The sequence below is a fragment of the Serinus canaria genome, chromosome 25 (genome assembly GCF_022539315.1).
Source record: "Serinus canaria isolate serCan28SL12 chromosome 25, serCan2020, whole genome shotgun sequence".
In the NCBI taxonomy this organism is placed as follows: domain Eukaryota; kingdom Metazoa; phylum Chordata; class Aves; order Passeriformes; family Fringillidae; genus Serinus; species Serinus canaria.
Window position 1 is genome coordinate 9,460,006 of NC_066338.1, and position 16,543 is coordinate 9,476,548.

A 16,543-nucleotide genomic window follows, 5' to 3' on the forward strand; every position below is an offset into this window, starting at 1 on the left:
CCCAAAACCTGGGGGGACCCCAAAACCCGGGGGGGCACCCCAAAGAACAGGGGGGACCCCAAAATGGGCAGGGGAGGAACTCCAGAATGGGGTTGGGGGTGCCAAGGGGGTCCTGGGTCCAGGTGTGGGGGTGGCACCATGGGCATCCCAGGAACGGGGTTTGGTGGTTTTGGGGTCCCAAGGGGGTCCGGTGGCCTTGGGGACAACCTGGACCCTGCAGGTGCTGTGTCCTATCCCCACCCCAGTGTCTAAAAAATGTCCCCATGTCCCAAGCGTGTCCCCACTGTGTCTCCCCCGTGTCCCCCCTGTCCCCTGTGTGTCCCTCCTGTCCCCTGTGTGTCCCCAGTGTCTCCGCCGTGTCCCCCCTGTCCCCTGTATGTCCCCAGTGTCTCCGCCGTGTCCCCCCTGTCCCCTGTGTGTCCCCAGTGTCCTCACAGTGTCCCCAATGTCCCCGCAGGAGGAGGAGAAGTCCCTTCGGCACCGCCCGAGCACGGCCGGGACCCCCCCGCCCCCCCCCGCGGACCCCGAAGGCTTCTGAGGGACCCGCGGTGGCACCGCCCCCCCCCCCAAGGGGGTCCCTGCCCTGCGCCCCCCCCCCCATTCTGGCACTTTCCCTCAGGGCCCAGGACCCCCAATGTCCCCCCCCCTGCCATCTGAGAGGCCCTGGGGTGACAAGGGGGGTCCCGGGACCCCCGATGTCCCCTCGGTGTCCCCAGTGTCCCCCCCCTGCACTGTTGCACTGTCCCACCCCCCCGGCCGGCCACGGGGGGGCGCTGCTGTAAATTTTCCTTTTTTTGGGTTTTTTTTTTAACGGTTCTTACAGAAATCCAGGCCGGCTGGATGGGAATTGGTTAATTATCGGTTAATTATTGATTAATTATCGGTTAATTATTGATTGGTTGATGGAGTCTCATTATGCCGGTTGGGGAATTTCAGAATAAAAGCTGCTGGTGGTGACGGGGGGATGGGAATGGGAACGGGACTGGGAAAAATGGGAATGGGATTGGGACTGGGAGTGGGATTGGGAACAGGGCTGGGAACTGGGAATGGGAAAAATGGGAATGGGAAAAATGGGACTGGGAATGGGAAAAATGGGAATGGAACAGGACTGGGAAAAGGTGTGGGACACCTCCTCACTTCCTAGTGGCCCTGCTGCCTGTCACTCAAGGCTCTCACCCAATCGCAGCCTCCCTGAGCAGTTTATTTATTTATTTATTTATTTTTAATCCTGTTTTTGGATTTAATTCCTAGATTTTTATGGTAAATTCCCAATTTTCGTATTTCATTCCCGGTACTTGGGAATTTTGGATCCACAGCCCCTAAATCCACAATATTTTTACTTCCCACCATTCCCTTTTTTTTTTTCAAAGCAAAGACAATTCCAAACTCTTTCCAAAAAAAAAAAAAAGAAAAGCCTTGATCAGGATTTATTTTTCCATTGCCAAATTCCAAAATAAGTCTCGGGAAATTTCGGAAAATCCTGGGAAATTCCAAGAAACTCTGGGGAATTCTGGGAACTCTTGAAAGCTGCCAAGACATCCTGGGAAACGTTAAAAATCTGGGCTCCGCCTTCTCCGAGGGGTGGGGAATTCCATGATTTTGGGGTTCTCGGGGTCTCTGGGAATGCCGGGGGCTCAGGAAGGCACTCGGAGGCGGGAGCTGCCCAGCAGGAGCTGCAGGAGCCGATCCACGGAAAAGGCCAGCAGGAAATCGGCCGCCAGCACCGCCAGGATCAGCAGCCGGAACTGGGAACGAGGGAATTCCGGAATGTTCCGGGCGGGAACCGACCCCACATCCCATCCCCATCCCACCCCCATCCCCCAATCCCTGGGAATTCCAGAATTTTCCAGGGGAACGGGGCATGGATCCCACCCCAAACCACTGGGAATTCCAGAATGTTCCCGGTGGGAATGGGCTCCAAATCCCATCCCAACCCACACGGAGGGGCAATTCTCATATCCCCCGGAATGCTGGGATTTCCCCCTGGAATTTGGGAATTTTCCCCCAGAACTGGGGTCTCACCAGGGCAGGAATCTCAGAGCCCCCTCCCTGTAGGACCCGCTCCCCCCCCCGGAGCCGTTTTCCCCGGGAATTTGGGAATTGCCCGGGCCGTGCTCTCACCTCGGCGGGGATCTCGACGAGGCCGAAGCCGAGGTTGAGCTCGGGGCAGGCGCCGCTGAGCAGCCCCAGCACGGCCGAGGCCGAGAGCAGCAGCGCCCAGAGCAGCGCCCGGTTCTGCACCAGGCTCTCCATGAAGGGCTGGCCCTGGGAACAGGCACGGCGCTGGACTGGGAGGGCACTGGGGTACACTGGGGTACACTGGTTTGTACTGGGAGGGCACTGGGGTACACTGGTTTGTACTGGGAGGGCACTGGGGTATACTGGGGTACACTGGTTTGTACTGGGAGCTGATTCCGAGAGGCTTTGAGGCTGTAAAACGGGGTTTGACAGCACTGGGGAACGGAAATTGGGGAAAATGTGGAGAAAAATGGGGAAAAGCAGGGGAGAGTGTGGGAAGGGGAACATTCCGGGTTTCCCACCCTGTGGAAGGCAGGGAAGTGGGAAGGGCCCATTCCAGGATTCCCAGCCTGTGGAAGGCAGGGAAGTGGGAAGGGCCCATTCCAGGATTCCCACCTTGTAGTTGATGGCGAAGGTGGCCGTCTGCATGGCCATGGCCAGCAGGTACACGGTGCTGTTCACCAGCGACGGCTCAAACTCCCGGCTCAGATCCACAAACTCCTCCTCCCTGCCACGGGAAACCGGGATCAGCCCCGGGATCAGCCCTGGGACCCACCCGGGATCCATTCCCCAAAAAATCCCGGCTGTTAGAGGGGTAGCATTGGGTCTAAAATGGGCTGGGAGTGGAAAAATGGGAATTTTTGGTTTTTTGTGGTTTTTTATCCATAGGAATTCCTAGGGACGGAATTCCCACAGGAAATGGCAGGAAGTGCTCACTGGAGTGGTTTTTATGGGATCAGGGAATGCTGGGGTAGCAGGAATCGGAGGGGAAAACCTGGATTTTTTTGTGGTTAAAGCCTCCATCCCGGAATTCTTTGGGAATTTTTCAGGATCGGGGCCTCACCTGGGCTCGCTGCGGGCCTGAGCTTCCCGGTAGAGGAACACGAGGCTCAGGAAATGCACCAGGAACTGCAGCAGCACCGTCAGCACCGTGTAGAGGTTGAAAATGTTGGGAAGAGGCCTCTCCTTGGAAAGAGTCTTGAGGGGCTAGAAAAAACGGGAACAAAAACCAGGAATGTGGGATGGCGCGGGTTGGAGGCCGAATCCTAAAGTTTTCCAGGGAACTGTGTGGGAATTTTAAGTCTGGGGGGGTTTTATGGGTGTTTTATTCCCAGGGAAATTGGGATTTAGGGGTTTTATTTCCAGCTGAGCCATCTCAAAATTCCAGATTTCCATGGAAAAGCCTCAATTTGGGCTGTTTTTAGCTCTTTCCCACTGCTCATCCCAAAAATTGAGATCCTGAGGGGAGAAACGGCCTTGGGAGGATCCCAAATCCAAGATTCTCACCCCTCCACCTGCAGAGACTGGGAATTTCTTATAATAAATGGGATCTTGGAGGAAATAAAGCCCCTTTTCCCATAATTTTGCCAATCTCCTGGAATTCTTGTCTCCCACCTTGGATTTGGACACGGAGCTTTGGAAGCCATTCCAAACCTTATTCCCACCTTCAGAAACCACCTTTTTCTATCATAAATGCTATTTTTTTTGGGAGGAGGGAAAGCCATTTTCCCCTGATTTGGGATAAATCCCACGGAATTCCGAGCTCAGACCTGGAGATGAAGAGGAAGCTCCGGGCTCACCCCAGTGCCCCCCTCCCTGTCAGACACCCCGGAGGGGGATCCTGAGGGGACTTTGCGCCCGTGTCCCGCGGAATTCCCACCTTGGAGCGGGAGATGAAGAGGAAGCAGCCGGCCAGGAGCAGCCCCTGCAGCGTGGCCTGCAGGTCGCTGAACTTGACGCCCTGCAGGAAGAGCACGCTCTGGCTGTAGGCCAGCACCAGCGCGTTCAGGGCCAGGATCTTGAACATCTGCAGCGTGGTCACCAGCGTGCAGCGGCCCTGCTTGATCACGTGGCAGACTGGGGCATGGAAAAACGGGAATTCCGGGAATCAGGGACCAGGGAAAGGCCGGGGGGGAAAAAGGGCAGGAATTGGGGATGTGGGGATGGGATGGGCCCGGGACTGCTCAGGATAAAACCAAGGACAGTCCTCAGCCTCAAATCCCAAGTGCAAGAGCTCCATGTCTTGGGAATTCCGAGCTCAGGACTGTTCAGGTTTGGAGTTTCCCCCCATTCCCAGGGTTTTCCCGCCATTCCCGGGCTGGGCACTCACTGCACTGGATGGAGGAGAGTTTGGAGGTGAAGGGGGCGGCGATGCTGGCGTCCCCCAGCTTCACCACGGGGGCCCTCTCCTCTTCCAGGTCCCTCAGCACCTGGCTCAGCCGTTCCTGCAAGATTGGCAATTCCCAAAAAACCCAAAATCACCCGGGAGGGCCGGAAAACGCCTCCAAATCCACGTAAATCCAGAGGGAAAAGAGCGAGTTTGGGATCTGGGGTGATGGGGCTGGAGGTGCCTTCCCAACTCCAGAATTCCAGGATTTATTCCCTGTTTACCCCAGATCTCAGGTCCCTTCCAGCCCCCAGAACTCCAGGATTTATTCCCTGGTTTTATGTCCCTTCCCACCTCCAGAATTCCTGGATTTATTCCACGTTATCCCTTTTCCCATTAGAATTCCCTCCCTTTTCCCATGGGACCCCCCTGGAATTTTGGGAAGCTCCATGCCCACAGATTAGGACAGGATTGGGATCCATCCTCACCCAAACCATTCCAGCATTCCCATTCCCTAAATCCCTCTGCTCCCAGGGCTAAAAATTCTCAGCTAAACCCCAACTCCCAGGATTAATGGGAATCCCTACCCTGTGCACGGCCATCTGCTCCTCCCGCTGGGCCAGGAGCCGCTGCTTGGCTCCTCGGGACGAGGGTTTGACATTCCCAGCGGGAATTCCGGCCCTGCTGTCCCCGACGCTGTCCCGGGGCCGCCGCTTCCGCTCGGGAACGCGCTCCGGAGCGTTGGCCAGCAGGGCCACGCCTGGGAGGGGACACGGGGAGAAATCGGGGGAAATTGGGGGGAAACAGAGAGAAATCGAGGGGGAAAGAGGGAAAATTTGGGGGGAAAATCAGGGAAAATTTGGGGGGAAATCAAAGGAAAAAATTTGGGATAAAACAGGAAAAACCCACAGAAAAGAACAGGGGAAAAATGGGAAAGGCAGAGAGAAAAACAAGGGAAAAACCCCCAGGAAAACCTGGAATTCCCTCTTTTTTCCCTTTCCTGGCTCCGAGAACTGGGAAATGCTGGGAGCGGCATGGTTGGGGCTGGGATTTGGGGCAAATCCGGGGAATTCTGGGAATGTGCTCACCCACGTCGGCGTGTTTGAGCGCTCCCACGTCGTTGGTGCCGTCCCCACACATCAGGGTGCAGTAGCCCAGGCTCTTCAGTGCCGTGATCACGAATTCCTGCCCGGAAAAACACCGGGAAAAGCTCCCAAAATCCCAGAACTCCCAGCTGGAACAAGCTCCAAACTCTTTGGGATCACCCTAGGGCCATCCCCACGTTCCCCAAGATCCCAGCTCCCAGGAATTCCCATTCCCAAGCCCCCCTCACCTTCTGCTTGGGCGCCACCCTGGCGAAGACGCGCACGTGGGGGATGAGGCGCAGCAGCCGCTCCCGGTCCCGCAGCCGCAGCTGCTCCAGCCCCTCCCCGGTCAGGCACAGCTCGAAGGGCCCCGTCAGATCCCGCAGGGAATCCGGGAACGCCGGGAGAGCCACGGACCCGTCCCGGGAGCGCCACTGCCAGGGCAGCCCTGGGGAAATGGGAATGGATCCAGCGGGGATTCCGGGGGGGATTCCAACCCTAACCCCAACCTCCACTCCCAGACCCCTCAAATCCCGGAATCCCAGAACCCCCTGGCATTCCCAATCCCTTTCCAGATCCCATTCCCGATCCCACTCCCATCCCAGCTCCCCAGACCCCTCAAATCCCAGAATCCCAGAACCCCCTGGCATTCCCAATCCCTTTCCAGATCCCATTCCCGATCCCACTCCCATCCCAGCTCCCCAGACCCCTCAAATCCAGAAATCCCAGAACCCCCTGGAATTCCCACTCCCATTCCCGATCCCATTCCTACTCCTGATCCCACTCCCATTCCCACTCCCATTCCCATCCCAGCCCCCCAGGGCCCCCCTGCGTTCCCGCCATTCCCGGTACCGGGGCGCTCCGGGGGCTGCAGGATCAGGATCCTCTCCTTCTGCAGGAAGTGCAGCTCCCGCGCCACGTGGCAGGCGGTCAGCGGGCTGTCCCCCGTGATCATCACCACCTGCAATTCCCGGAGTTCCGGCAATTCCCGGGGAAATTCCAGCCTGGATTTAGGGCTGGGAGCCCACTCCAGAGGGGCACACCCTGCATCGTTCCCAAATCCCGGGGTTCTCCTGTTTTCCACTTGGGACTTTCCCCATTCCCCTCTTGGAATTTTCCCATTTTCAAACTGGAATTTTCCCAGTTCTCAGCCTTGGATTTTCCCCATTTTCCACTTGGAATTTTCCCGGTTCTCAGACTGAATTTCCCAGTTTCCAGTCTGCAATTCTCCTTCCTTGTTTTCCACTTGGAATTTTCCCACTTTTCACCCTGGAAATTCCCAATTTTTCCCTCCCACCCCTCTGGCAGTTCCCCCATCCAAAATCCGGGAATTCCCGTCATTCCTCACGTGGTGGGAAGCGCTCTGGATCTCCCGGATCACGGCCTTGGAGTCGGCTTTGAGTGGGGAGGAGACCAGGATGAATCCCACAAATCTCAGGTCACATTCCAGGGATTCCCTCTTCATCTCCCGCACCTTTTGCATGGCAAAATCCTGGATTCAGCATTCCCAAATCCCTTCAAAAGCCAAATCCCTCCTCCCACCAGCGATTCCCGGCATTTGGAGCATCCCCTGGAATGAGCTTGGTGCTTCTAAAAGCTTGGAGTGATCCCAAATTCCCCAAAGAAAAAGGGTTTTCCTTGGAAAAAATTCCTTTGGGATGCTCTGAAAGGGCTCAGGAATGGGAATTTCCCTGGAAAAAGTCCCCGAAAGCCCCAAATTCCACCCCAAAAAACACCTCTCCTTTTCCCAACCTCTCTCCCAGCATTTCCAGGCCTGGAATTCCAGGGTTTTTCCCATTTTTTCACCTGCTGGTGGCTCAAGGCTCCCAGCTCTTTGTAGCCCAGGGCCAGGACCCGCGCGCCCTCGTGGGAGAATTCCCGATGGATCTCGTGGTAGTTGCTGGGACACTGGGACAGCTGAGGAAAAGAAACCCGGGAGATATTCCATGAGTGAGGAATCCAAGGGAATTCCAGAGGGTTTTGGCAGAAAACTGGGAAAAACGAGGAGATTTGAGGGGAAAGGGAGGGATTTGGGAGAATCCGTGTGGAATTTGAGGGAATTCGGGATAATTCAGGGTAACTCCACTGGAATTTCCAGCCCCCCCCTGCTTCCATCTCCCTGACCTCCCAACATTCCCAGACTCCCTGTTTCATCCTGGAACTCTCCCCTCACCACAGGGCCTGGGCACAGCCATTTGGAGCTCCCGGCATTCCCAAATCCCAGGTTTTCCCTGGAATTTCCCCTTCCTTCCTGCACAGGGCGGCCGGTTGGGGCTCCCGGCATTCCCGTTTTTTTCCCGTTTTTCCCGTTTTCCCCCCGTTGTGGCCTCACCATGGCGTGCAGGGTCTCGGGAGCGCCCTTGACGGCCGCCAGGTATCGGATTTCTCCGGAGGCGTTTTCCAGGGAAGCCAGCACTGCCATCCTCTTCAGGGCACTGGAGAAATGAAAGCGCTGGTGAATTCTCATTCCCGGAGTTTTTAGACTCCTCGGGAAAACTTTCTCATCTGGAAACAAAGGAAATCAGGAAATCCTGAAAGGGGGTGCTGGGAGGGAAAAGGGGGAATTGGGAATGGGGTGGGGGGGAAAAGAGGGAATTTGGGGTGGTTTGAGGGGGATCAGGGTGGAATTCCGAGGGATTCGGTGGGAATTTGACGGAATTCTGGGTAATTTAGGTGGATTCCAGGGGGATTTTGGTGAGGATTTTGTGGGATTTATTTTTGTGGGGATTTTGAGAGATCTCTGTGGAAGGGTTTTGTGGGATCTTCGTGAGGATTTTGAGAAGATTTTGTGGGGATTTGGACAGACTCGCGTGGGAATTTTGAGGGATTTTCTGAGGGATTCCGTGGAGTTTTTTGCGGGGATTTTGTGGAATTTTTAAGATTCTCTGAGATTCTTTGGGGGGAATTTTTTGCAGCAACCCTCCACCGTTTTTTTTTCTGAGCTTTTTTGAGCTTTTCCCACCCGAAACGCCTCAGAACTCCCGGGAGAACTGCGGATCTGGGATTTACCTCTGGTCAGGGTCCAGTCCACGGCTGTCAGCATGGCTTTCTCCAGAGGGTCCCCCACGATGCTCCCGTCCTCCAGCTGCACCAGTGAGTGGCAGCAGGCGATGGCCCGGTGAGTTTCCAGGGGGATTTCTGACACTGGCAGCACCTCCTTGCCTTCCCTGAGAGAAAATTTGGGATTTTGGGATCAGCCCCCAGGGGTTTTTGTCAAGGGGATTGGCAGGGAATTGAGGCAGAAGGAAAAGAAAGGGAAAAATTGGGTGAAAGGCTCAAAATCCCGTAAAAAAACCTGCACAAAACACGCTGTGAAATCCCATAAAGATCCCGCAAAAAATCATCACAAAAAACCCCACAAAAAGCAAAAAAAAAACTCACTCCCCCTAAAAATACACAAAGAATTCCACAAGATCCAGGACAAAATCCCACAGAAAATCCCACAAAATCCCCACAAAAAAAAAAAAAAAAAATCTCAAAAAATCCCACAAAATCTTTGCACAAAATCCTCATGAAATAGCCCCAAAAAAGGTGACCCAAAAATCACACTAACCCCCGGCACAACCCTCAAGAAGTTCCAACAAAAAACGCCACCAAAAATCCTTGTGAAATCCCAAAAAATCTTTACAAAAAATCCCAGGATTTGTTGGATTCTGTGGGATTTTTTATGGGAATGTTGAGAGATTTCTTGTGAGGCTTTTGTGGGAAGTTTGTGGGGGTTTCTGGGGGATATTTTGCTGGGATTTTTGGGAGGACTTTGTGGATTTTTTGGAGAGTTTTGTGGGATTTTTTGGGAGGTTTTTGTGAGAATTTCCTGGGGCATTTTTTGGGAAGATCTTTTAGGCTGATTTTGCTGGAATTCCTTTTCTTATTTCTCACTCGGATCTGGTGAAGACCTTGTGGGATTTTTTTTCTGGGATTTTGTATTTCCATCCTCTTCCCCACCCCTCCCTTGCCCTGCCAGGACTCCCACAGAATTCCCAGGGGGAATTCCGGGATCGGGACCCACCTGAGCCCGGCCACCCCTCGCACCACCAGGTGGTCGCTGGTCAAGGTCCCGGTTTTGTCAAAGCAGCAAACCTGGACCTTCCCTGCGAAGGGGATCCGGAACGGCTCCGTGCAGTACACGTCTGGAGAGGGAAAACCGGGAATGCCGAGGGGGAACCGGGGATTCTGGGGGAGATCGGGGATTCTGGGGGGGAGATGGGGGATTCTGGGGGAGAGTTTTTAAAGAAAATCCCCCAAAATCCCCACTCCCTCCACCCCTTCTGCTAAGCCCACTCCATCCCCGCTCCCTTCCCAGCTCCCAGGGCCGTTCCCAGCATTCCCAGCATTCCCAAAGCTCCCGGGAAGGCTCACAGAGCTTGGCCAGGGCGATCAGGGAGGTGTTGACGGCCAGGGAGAGCTCGATGGGCAGCTCGGGGGGCACCACGGACGTCAGGATCAGGGCACACTCCAGGAACAGCCGGTACTGGTTCCGCCGGGGGTCCTTGGTGCCTTGGGATCCACGGGAAAATGGGATCACAGTGGGAAAAACGGGATCACAACGGGGAAAAAACGGGATGAAAACGGGATTAGGGGAAAAAACGGAATAAAAATGGAGTCAGGATCAGGGAACACCACTCGGGAGTCCCTCCCCCACACCCCGGGATTCCCAGAATTCCCGGAATTCTGGGATTCCCACCCTGGATCCAGACGTAAGCGGCGGCGGCGATGGCAAAGACGAGGAGGAAGAGGATGAAGATGAAGGTCTCCAGGTTATTGGCCGTGACCCTCTTCACCCCAAACAGGATCGTCCGGAGCAGCTTTCCCTGCAAAACCAGCTTTGGTCAGGAATCCCATGGAAATTTCCTTCAAAATTCTGTGGGATTCCCATTCCAAAAGAGCATGGAATGGGAACTCCGACTCTGGGAAAAGCCTGGAATTCCTCTGGAGCTTGGGAATTCTTCCCATTCCCGACCTTCTCCTTTTTCCCAATCCTTAATTCTTCCCTTCTCCCGAGACCCATTCCCTGGAATTCCCAGGAATTCCCGGCTCACCTGGGAGGTGTTGAAGCCAGTGCGGAGGGCGTAGGCCAGGCACCCGTTATCCACGGCTGGGGAGGGAACAAATCCCAGGGAATTCCCAGGAAATCCCAAGGAATCCCCCTGGACATCCACTCCGGAAATTCCCACAAATTCCTGAGGAAACCCCCAAGGAATTCCTGGGAATTGCAGGGTGGGAATCCCCAGGAATTTTGGGCAGAAATGTGGGAATTCCTCCCTGAGGAGGATGGTCACGGTGGGACACTTCCATGGAATTGGGGAGTGGGAATTTCGGGGTGGGAATGCCCAGGAATTTTGGGCAGGAATGTGGGAATTCTTCCCTGAGGAGGATGGTCCCTGTGGGAATTGCGGGGTGGAAATTTCAGGGTGGGAATGCCCAGGAATTTCGGGCAGGAATGTGGGAATTCTTCCCTTTGGAGGACAGTCCCTGTGGGAATTCCAGCGTGGGAATTGGGGGGGTGGGAATTCCCAGGACTTTTGGGCAGGAATGTGGGAACTGCTCCCTTTGGAGGAGGGTCCCCGTGGGAATTCCAGGGCGGGAATGGGGTCGGGAAGGGGGGCGGGCAGTGCAGGCTCACGTCGCAGGCCGGCCGAGGCGCGCTGCGGCGGCAGGTGCTGGATGACGCGCGTGCCCCCGAACAGAACGTGCAGCCGCCCGTCCGCGCCCACGTCCAGCACGCGCTCGGGGCTCAGCCCCTCCACCGGCTCCTGCGGGGACAGGGACACAGGAACTGCGGGTGGGAATGGGGACAGGGACACGGGAACTGCGGGTGGGAATGGGGACAGGGACACGGGAACTGCGGGTGGGAATGGGGACAGGGACACGGGAACTGCAGGTGGGAACGGGCAGGGACACCGGGAATGGGGACAGGGACAGCGGGAATGGGGACAGGGACACCGGGAACTGCGGGTGGGAACGGGCAGGGACACCAGGAATGGGGACAGGGACAGCGGGACTGCGGGTGGGAACGGACAGGGACACCGGGAATGGGGACACGGACACAGGGAATGGGGACAGGGACACGGGAACTGCAGGTGGGAACGGGCAGGGACACCGGGAACTGCAGGTGGGAATGGGGACAGGGACAGCGGGAATGGGGACAGGGACACGGGAATGCGGGTGGGAACGGGCAGGGACACCGGGAATGGGGACAGGGACACAGGGAATGGGGACAGGGACACGGGAACTGCAGGTGGGAACGGGCAGGGACACCGGGAATGGGGAGGACAGGGACCCCTGGCCGGGATCCCCTGGATTCCAGAAACGGGACAGGGATCCAGGGAATTCCAGCCAGGAACGGGACAGGGATCCCGGGAATTCCAGCCAGGAACAGGCCCCAGTTCCCACTTTTCCCCCGGTTTGTTTTCCCAACCTTCATCTGCGGCACGGACTCCCCGGTCAGCATGGCCTCGTCCACCACGCAGCGGCCCCGCAGCAGCAGGAGGTCACAGGGCACCAGATTCTCCTGGGGGGAGCGGCCTGAGGGCAGAAATCCACTAAATTCCAGGAATCCCCAAAATTCCCAAGACAAACTCATCAGTTTTTCCATTTTCCCCACTCCAAAACCCATGATTTCCCCGTTTCCCCACCCAATTTTTCCAGCCCCAGATCTGTAGGAAAAGGGTTTGGAGAAGGGAAAATTTGGGGGAAAAAAAGCCCCTGGAATTCCTGAAATTTTAGGAATTTGGGGAGCTAAAACATCTGATGGCAGGATGGTAGAAAAGCAGGGAATTCCAGGAAAAAAGGGGAAAATCCCACATCTAAAACCTCAAAGTTATCCCAGTCCAACCCAGAATTCCTGCAAATCCCAGGAAAATTCCAAGGGGATTTCCCTGAAAATGAGAATTGAGATCCCCAAAATTCAATTTCATTCCAACAAAACTGAGGGAAGAAATTCCAATTTCAAAGGGCTTTTCCATGAAAGTCCCCACTTTAAGGGCGTTTCCCATACAAAATCCCATTTTCCAGGATGCTTTAAAGACGTTCCCCATGACAATTCCCACCGGGAATTCCCGTTTTTACCGATGGAGACGATGTCCCCTGCGATGATCTCGTCGCTGGAAATCGGGCGCCACTTCCGGTTCCTGTAGACCTGGAATTCCCAAAAACCCCCATGTTTTGGGATGGAATCGATGGGAAATCCACAGGAAAAAAAAAGGCACAGAATGGGGAAAAAAAAATCCCCAAAATATCCTAAGGTCCCCCAAAAATTCCCATTTTCGGACTAATATCAGCAGGAAAACAACAGCAAAAGTCACCAAAAAACTCAAAAATCTGAATTTCGGGACAAAAACCTGTGGAAAATCCACGGGAAACAGGAAAATAACTGGGCCACACGGCCCTAAAAATCCCAAAAACCCCACAAGTCCACAAAAATCCCATTTCCTGGGATGGAAACCATGCAAAAACCACAGGAGAAAGGGAAATAAAGGGGCTAAACCTCCCAAAATCCCCGTTCTGGGGCCGGACTCTGCAGCAAAGGCACCAGAAAAGGCCCAGAGCGGGCGGGCCGGGAATTCCGGGATTCACCTGGATCATGTAGGGCTTGTTGCCCATCCTGCGGATCTCGGAGAGGTTGCGGAGCTGCTGCTGCACCAGCGAGGCCTCGAAGGCCACGAGCATGGAGAGGGTGAAGACGCTGTAGTACCAGAACTCGTCCAGGCACCACAGCCCCACGCAGAACACCTGGAACGCCGGGAATGCCGGGAATGCCGGGATGGGGCCAGGGGGAGCCCGAGGGGGAACGCGGAAAGGGGAGAACTCCAGGAGAAAAGGGAAAATCCCTCAAATCCTTGTGGGACTGGGACTGTGCCTGGCCAGCCCAGAATTCCTGGGAGAAAGGGATGGCAGTCATCCCAACCCAGCCCAGAATCCCTGCAATCCCAGCCCAGAATTCCAGGGAAAAAGGGACCAAAACTGGTGCAATCCACCCCAGAATTCATTCCCCTGGTTTTCACGGGAACGGGAATTTTCCCCGAGTTTGTTCCCATTTTTAGCAGATTTGGGGATTTTTCCCCAGGTTTTATTCCTGATTTTTACCTGGAAAACGAAGAATGGAGCCGTGGCTCTTTCCTTGAAAAGCTCCAGGAATTCTGGCACCACCATTTCTGCCCTGGAAGGAGGAAAACCCTTGGAAAACCCTTGGAAAATCCCAGTTTTTCCACCCAAAACAGTCCAAAACCTCTCTGATCCTGACGATTTTAAACAAAAAGTTGGATTTTTGGGATTCATTCCCAGAAAACCCCTCAGTCCAAAATCCCAAATCTAGGGGGGAAATCCCAGATTTTTGGGATATTTTCCAGCCTATTTTGGAACATTTAAAGACGTTTTCTTGGAACATTTTCCTGGAATATTTCGCCATGTTTTAGCACATTCACCTGGGATATTTGGGAATAAACTCCCAGGATATTTTGGGAGATTCCCCAGGAATATTTTCCCAGAACATTCTGGGATATTTGAGCTATTTTAAGAATACTTTCCCAGCACCTTTGGGACTTTTTTTTTTAGGATGTTTAAAGATTTTTCCCAAAATAATTTGGGCTCTTTTCCCAGGATTTTCCCCCAGGAAAAACTCACTTGTTATTCCCATATTTCCTCTCGGCCTCCCGGATTTCCTGCTCCTCCTGGAAGCCTCTGGAATTCTGGTAGAATCCCAAGGGATGCTCCACAGGGAACGCCACGGGCAGGAATTGTTTCTTCCCGTGGATTTCATAGGAATATTTGATCTTCTGGAATTCAAAACTCAACGCTTCCTGCCCATCCTCACCCTGCAAAGAAAAAAAAAAAAAAAAAAAGGGAAAAATTCCAAATTTGCCATTCCTGGAAAAATTTCCAGCCTGGACAGGGCAAAAAAATCCCAGATTTCCAAGGGTCTCCTGGAGAAAAATACCAAAATTCCAATGTCTTCCAGGGGGGTTTTGCCTGGAATTCCCAGATTTTCCCATTCCCTTGTGGATTATCAGGATTTGGATTTCCCAGGACAAATCCCATCAGAATTCTCGGATTTCCACCCCACAGCTGGATGACCCCGAGCTCCCTGATCTCCAGGGATGAATCCCAGCAGAATTCCCTCACCTGCTCCCTGTGGATTGGCACCAGTTCCACTGAGCCATTGTTGGGGGTGGGCACCACCTTGGCCAGGGTGGCTTTTTGGGGACAGGGCTCCTGGGGGAGAAACAGCAGCAGAGTCCTTCACAACCCCTCAAAATTCCCGTTTGCCAGCGCTTCCAAACCCCATCTTTGTCCCTTTAAAATCCCACATTTTACACTCCTAATATCCCAAATTTCACCCCTTTAATATCCCCCACTTCCCCATTTAATACCCCACATTTCTCACAATAAATAACCCAACATTTAACAATTCTAGCGAGATACTTCAACTTCATCGGATGTTTTTAAGTTTATATTTCATACATTCATGCCCCAAATTCCCTTTGAACCCCGAACCCCTGCAGCCCCCAAATCCCCCCAGACCCCAAGCACCCTCCGCCCCTCGTCCCGGTCCCTCTCCCGCGCTCACCCTGACGCAGCTGAGGGCGCACTCGGCGTGCACGGACCAGAGCCCGGCCAGCGCCGTGAGCAGCTGCAGCGCCGCGATGGCGCCGAGCGCCAGCAGCGCCGCCTCGGGCGGCCCCGCCGCCTCCCCCGCCGCCCACAGCCGCGGCCCCCACAGCCACAGCCAGGCCGGGTAGAGGCCGGCGGCGAAGGGCAGCACGGTGCCGCGGAGCAGCCGCGGCCGCCGCCGGTAGAGCGTCACCGACGAGACCAGCTCGTCCTCGGGGGCCGCCGCGGCCGCCGCCATCTTCCCTCCGCCCTCGCTGCGCCGCTTCCGCTTTCGCTTCCGCCTGTGCGCGTGCGCCGAACCCGCGTTTCCTGCCTCGGAGCGGGACGCGTGCGCAGAGTGAGGCAGTGGAGGATGTCAGAGCGGGGCGCGTGCGCAGAATGAGAGCGTGGCGGAAGTGAAGCGGCGGCGGCGGAGGAGGCGCCATGTGAGTGAGGGGCGGCGGGGCCGGGCCGTGTCCCTCGTGTCGCGCTCTGTTCCTCTCGTGTCCCCTTCGTGTCCCTCGTGTCCCCTTCGTGTCCCTCGTGTCCCCTTCGTGCCCCTCGTGTCGCGCTCTGTTCCTCTCGTGTCCCTCCCGCTCTTCAAGGCCCCGCGTTTCCCGCGGTGTTCGCGGCCACCCTGTCGCCCCCCGGTGTCCCCGGTTCCGACCCTCCGTGTCCCCTCGGTGTCCCCTCCGTGTTCCCTCCGTGTCCCTCCTGTTCCAACCCCGCTGTCCCTGCTGCTGTCCCGGTGTCCCCGGTATTGCCAATGTCCCTGTCGCTGCCGCAGGGGGGCGCTGGCCGTCACCAGGAGATGGCACTGTCCCTGTCCCTGTCGCACTGTCCCTGGCCCGGGGAGGTGACACTGTCCCTGTCCTGGGGAGGTGACACTGTCCCTGTCACACTGTCCCGGGGAGGTGACACTGTCCCTGTCACGCTGTCCCTGTCACGCTGTCGCAGGGAGGCGCTGGCCGTCACCGCCCAGCTCTGCGGGCCGGAGCTGGAGCGCTACGGGCGCTGCGTGGCCGCGAGCCCCGGGAGCTGGCACCGGGATTGTCACCAGCTGTCCCTGAGCGTCACCGAGTGCGCCTCCAACCAGTGAGTGACACACCCTGGGGACACTGGGGGCGCTGGGATTGTCACCAAGTGTCCCCAAACGTGAGTGACACACCCTGGGGACTCTGATCCCAGGGATGGGTCCCCTGGCACCGATCCCAATCCCGATGTTTTCCCCCATATTTTCCCATTTTTTCCCTGATATTTCCCTGATTTTCTCTAATATTTTCCCCAGTGTTTTCCCGATTTCCCCCGACGTTCCCCAGTGTTTTCCCGATTTCCCCCGACATTCCCCAGTGTTTTCCCGGCTTTTCCCGATTTCCCCCGACCTTTTCCCGCTGCCTCGCAGCCCCCTGGTGCGCCGGATCCGCCGGGATTGCTCCGACTCCTTCGGGGCCTTCGAGCGCTGCCTGCGGGAGCGGCCCCGGAGCGCGGCCGAGTGCGGCCCCCACGTCAGCCAGTTCCTGCTCTG

The 16,543-nt window shown here is 55.8% G+C and overlaps 3 protein-coding genes across 3 annotated transcripts in view; 2 read left to right on the top strand and 1 right to left on the bottom strand.

Moving 5' to 3' along the window:
* The window catches only part of LOC103824958 (patatin-like phospholipase domain-containing protein 6), a 10,450-nt gene extending 9,912 nt beyond the window's left edge, over nucleotides 1-538 (top strand). Inside the window, exon 27 of the mRNA XM_050984789.1 lies at nucleotides 458-538. Within this exon, the coding sequence (XP_050840746.1) occupies nucleotides 458-538 (81 nt within the window). The remainder of the gene's footprint in view (nucleotides 1-457) is intronic.
* Nucleotides 539-1,412: 874 nt separating this feature from the next.
* ATP13A1 (ATPase 13A1) lies at nucleotides 1,413-15,293 on the bottom strand. The gene is made up of 26 exons (XM_050983903.1): nucleotides 14,996-15,293; nucleotides 14,551-14,640; nucleotides 14,053-14,243; nucleotides 13,516-13,588; nucleotides 13,006-13,161; nucleotides 12,499-12,568; nucleotides 11,849-11,955; nucleotides 11,054-11,183; nucleotides 10,470-10,525; nucleotides 10,115-10,241; nucleotides 9,790-9,927; nucleotides 9,440-9,560; nucleotides 8,440-8,597; nucleotides 7,763-7,935; nucleotides 7,237-7,347; nucleotides 6,779-6,904; nucleotides 6,283-6,391; nucleotides 5,679-5,878; nucleotides 5,434-5,530; nucleotides 4,933-5,105; nucleotides 4,349-4,463; nucleotides 3,899-4,095; nucleotides 3,083-3,225; nucleotides 2,635-2,746; nucleotides 2,122-2,265; nucleotides 1,413-1,745 (listed from the first exon to the last, which is right to left on the bottom strand). Exons 1-26 carry the CDS (start codon nucleotides 15,275-15,277, stop codon nucleotides 1,635-1,637), a joined length of 3,510 nt encoding a protein of 1,169 aa, XP_050839860.1. The 5' UTR covers nucleotides 15,278-15,293; the 3' UTR covers nucleotides 1,413-1,634.
* Nucleotides 15,294-15,361: 68 nt separating this feature from the next.
* CHCHD5 (coiled-coil-helix-coiled-coil-helix domain containing 5) overlaps nucleotides 15,362-16,543 on the top strand; it is a 2,362-nt gene continuing 1,180 nt past the window's right edge. The window contains exons 1-3 of the mRNA XM_050984790.1: nucleotides 15,362-15,464; nucleotides 15,976-16,113; nucleotides 16,421-16,537. Of these exons, the coding sequence (XP_050840747.1) occupies nucleotides 15,463-15,464; nucleotides 15,976-16,113; nucleotides 16,421-16,537 (257 nt within the window). The 5' untranslated portion in view covers nucleotides 15,362-15,462. The remainder of the gene's footprint in view (nucleotides 15,465-15,975; nucleotides 16,114-16,420; nucleotides 16,538-16,543) is intronic.

Bases quoted from the DNA above. Each gene is read 5' to 3' on its own strand.
- ATP13A1 (XM_050983903.1), bottom strand. From the start codon at position 15,277: ATGGCGGCGGCCGCGGCGGCCCCCGAGGACGAGCTGGTCTCGTCGGTG. The intron at 5,531-5,678 runs GTGAGGGGGGCT...TTTTCCGGGCAG, and splicing joins GGGTGGCGCCCAAGCAGAAG to GAATTCGTGATCACGGCACT. The intron at 4,096-4,348 runs GTGAGTGCCCAG...TCCATGCCCCAG, and splicing joins ACTCTCCTCCATCCAGTGCA to TCTGCCACGTGATCAAGCAG.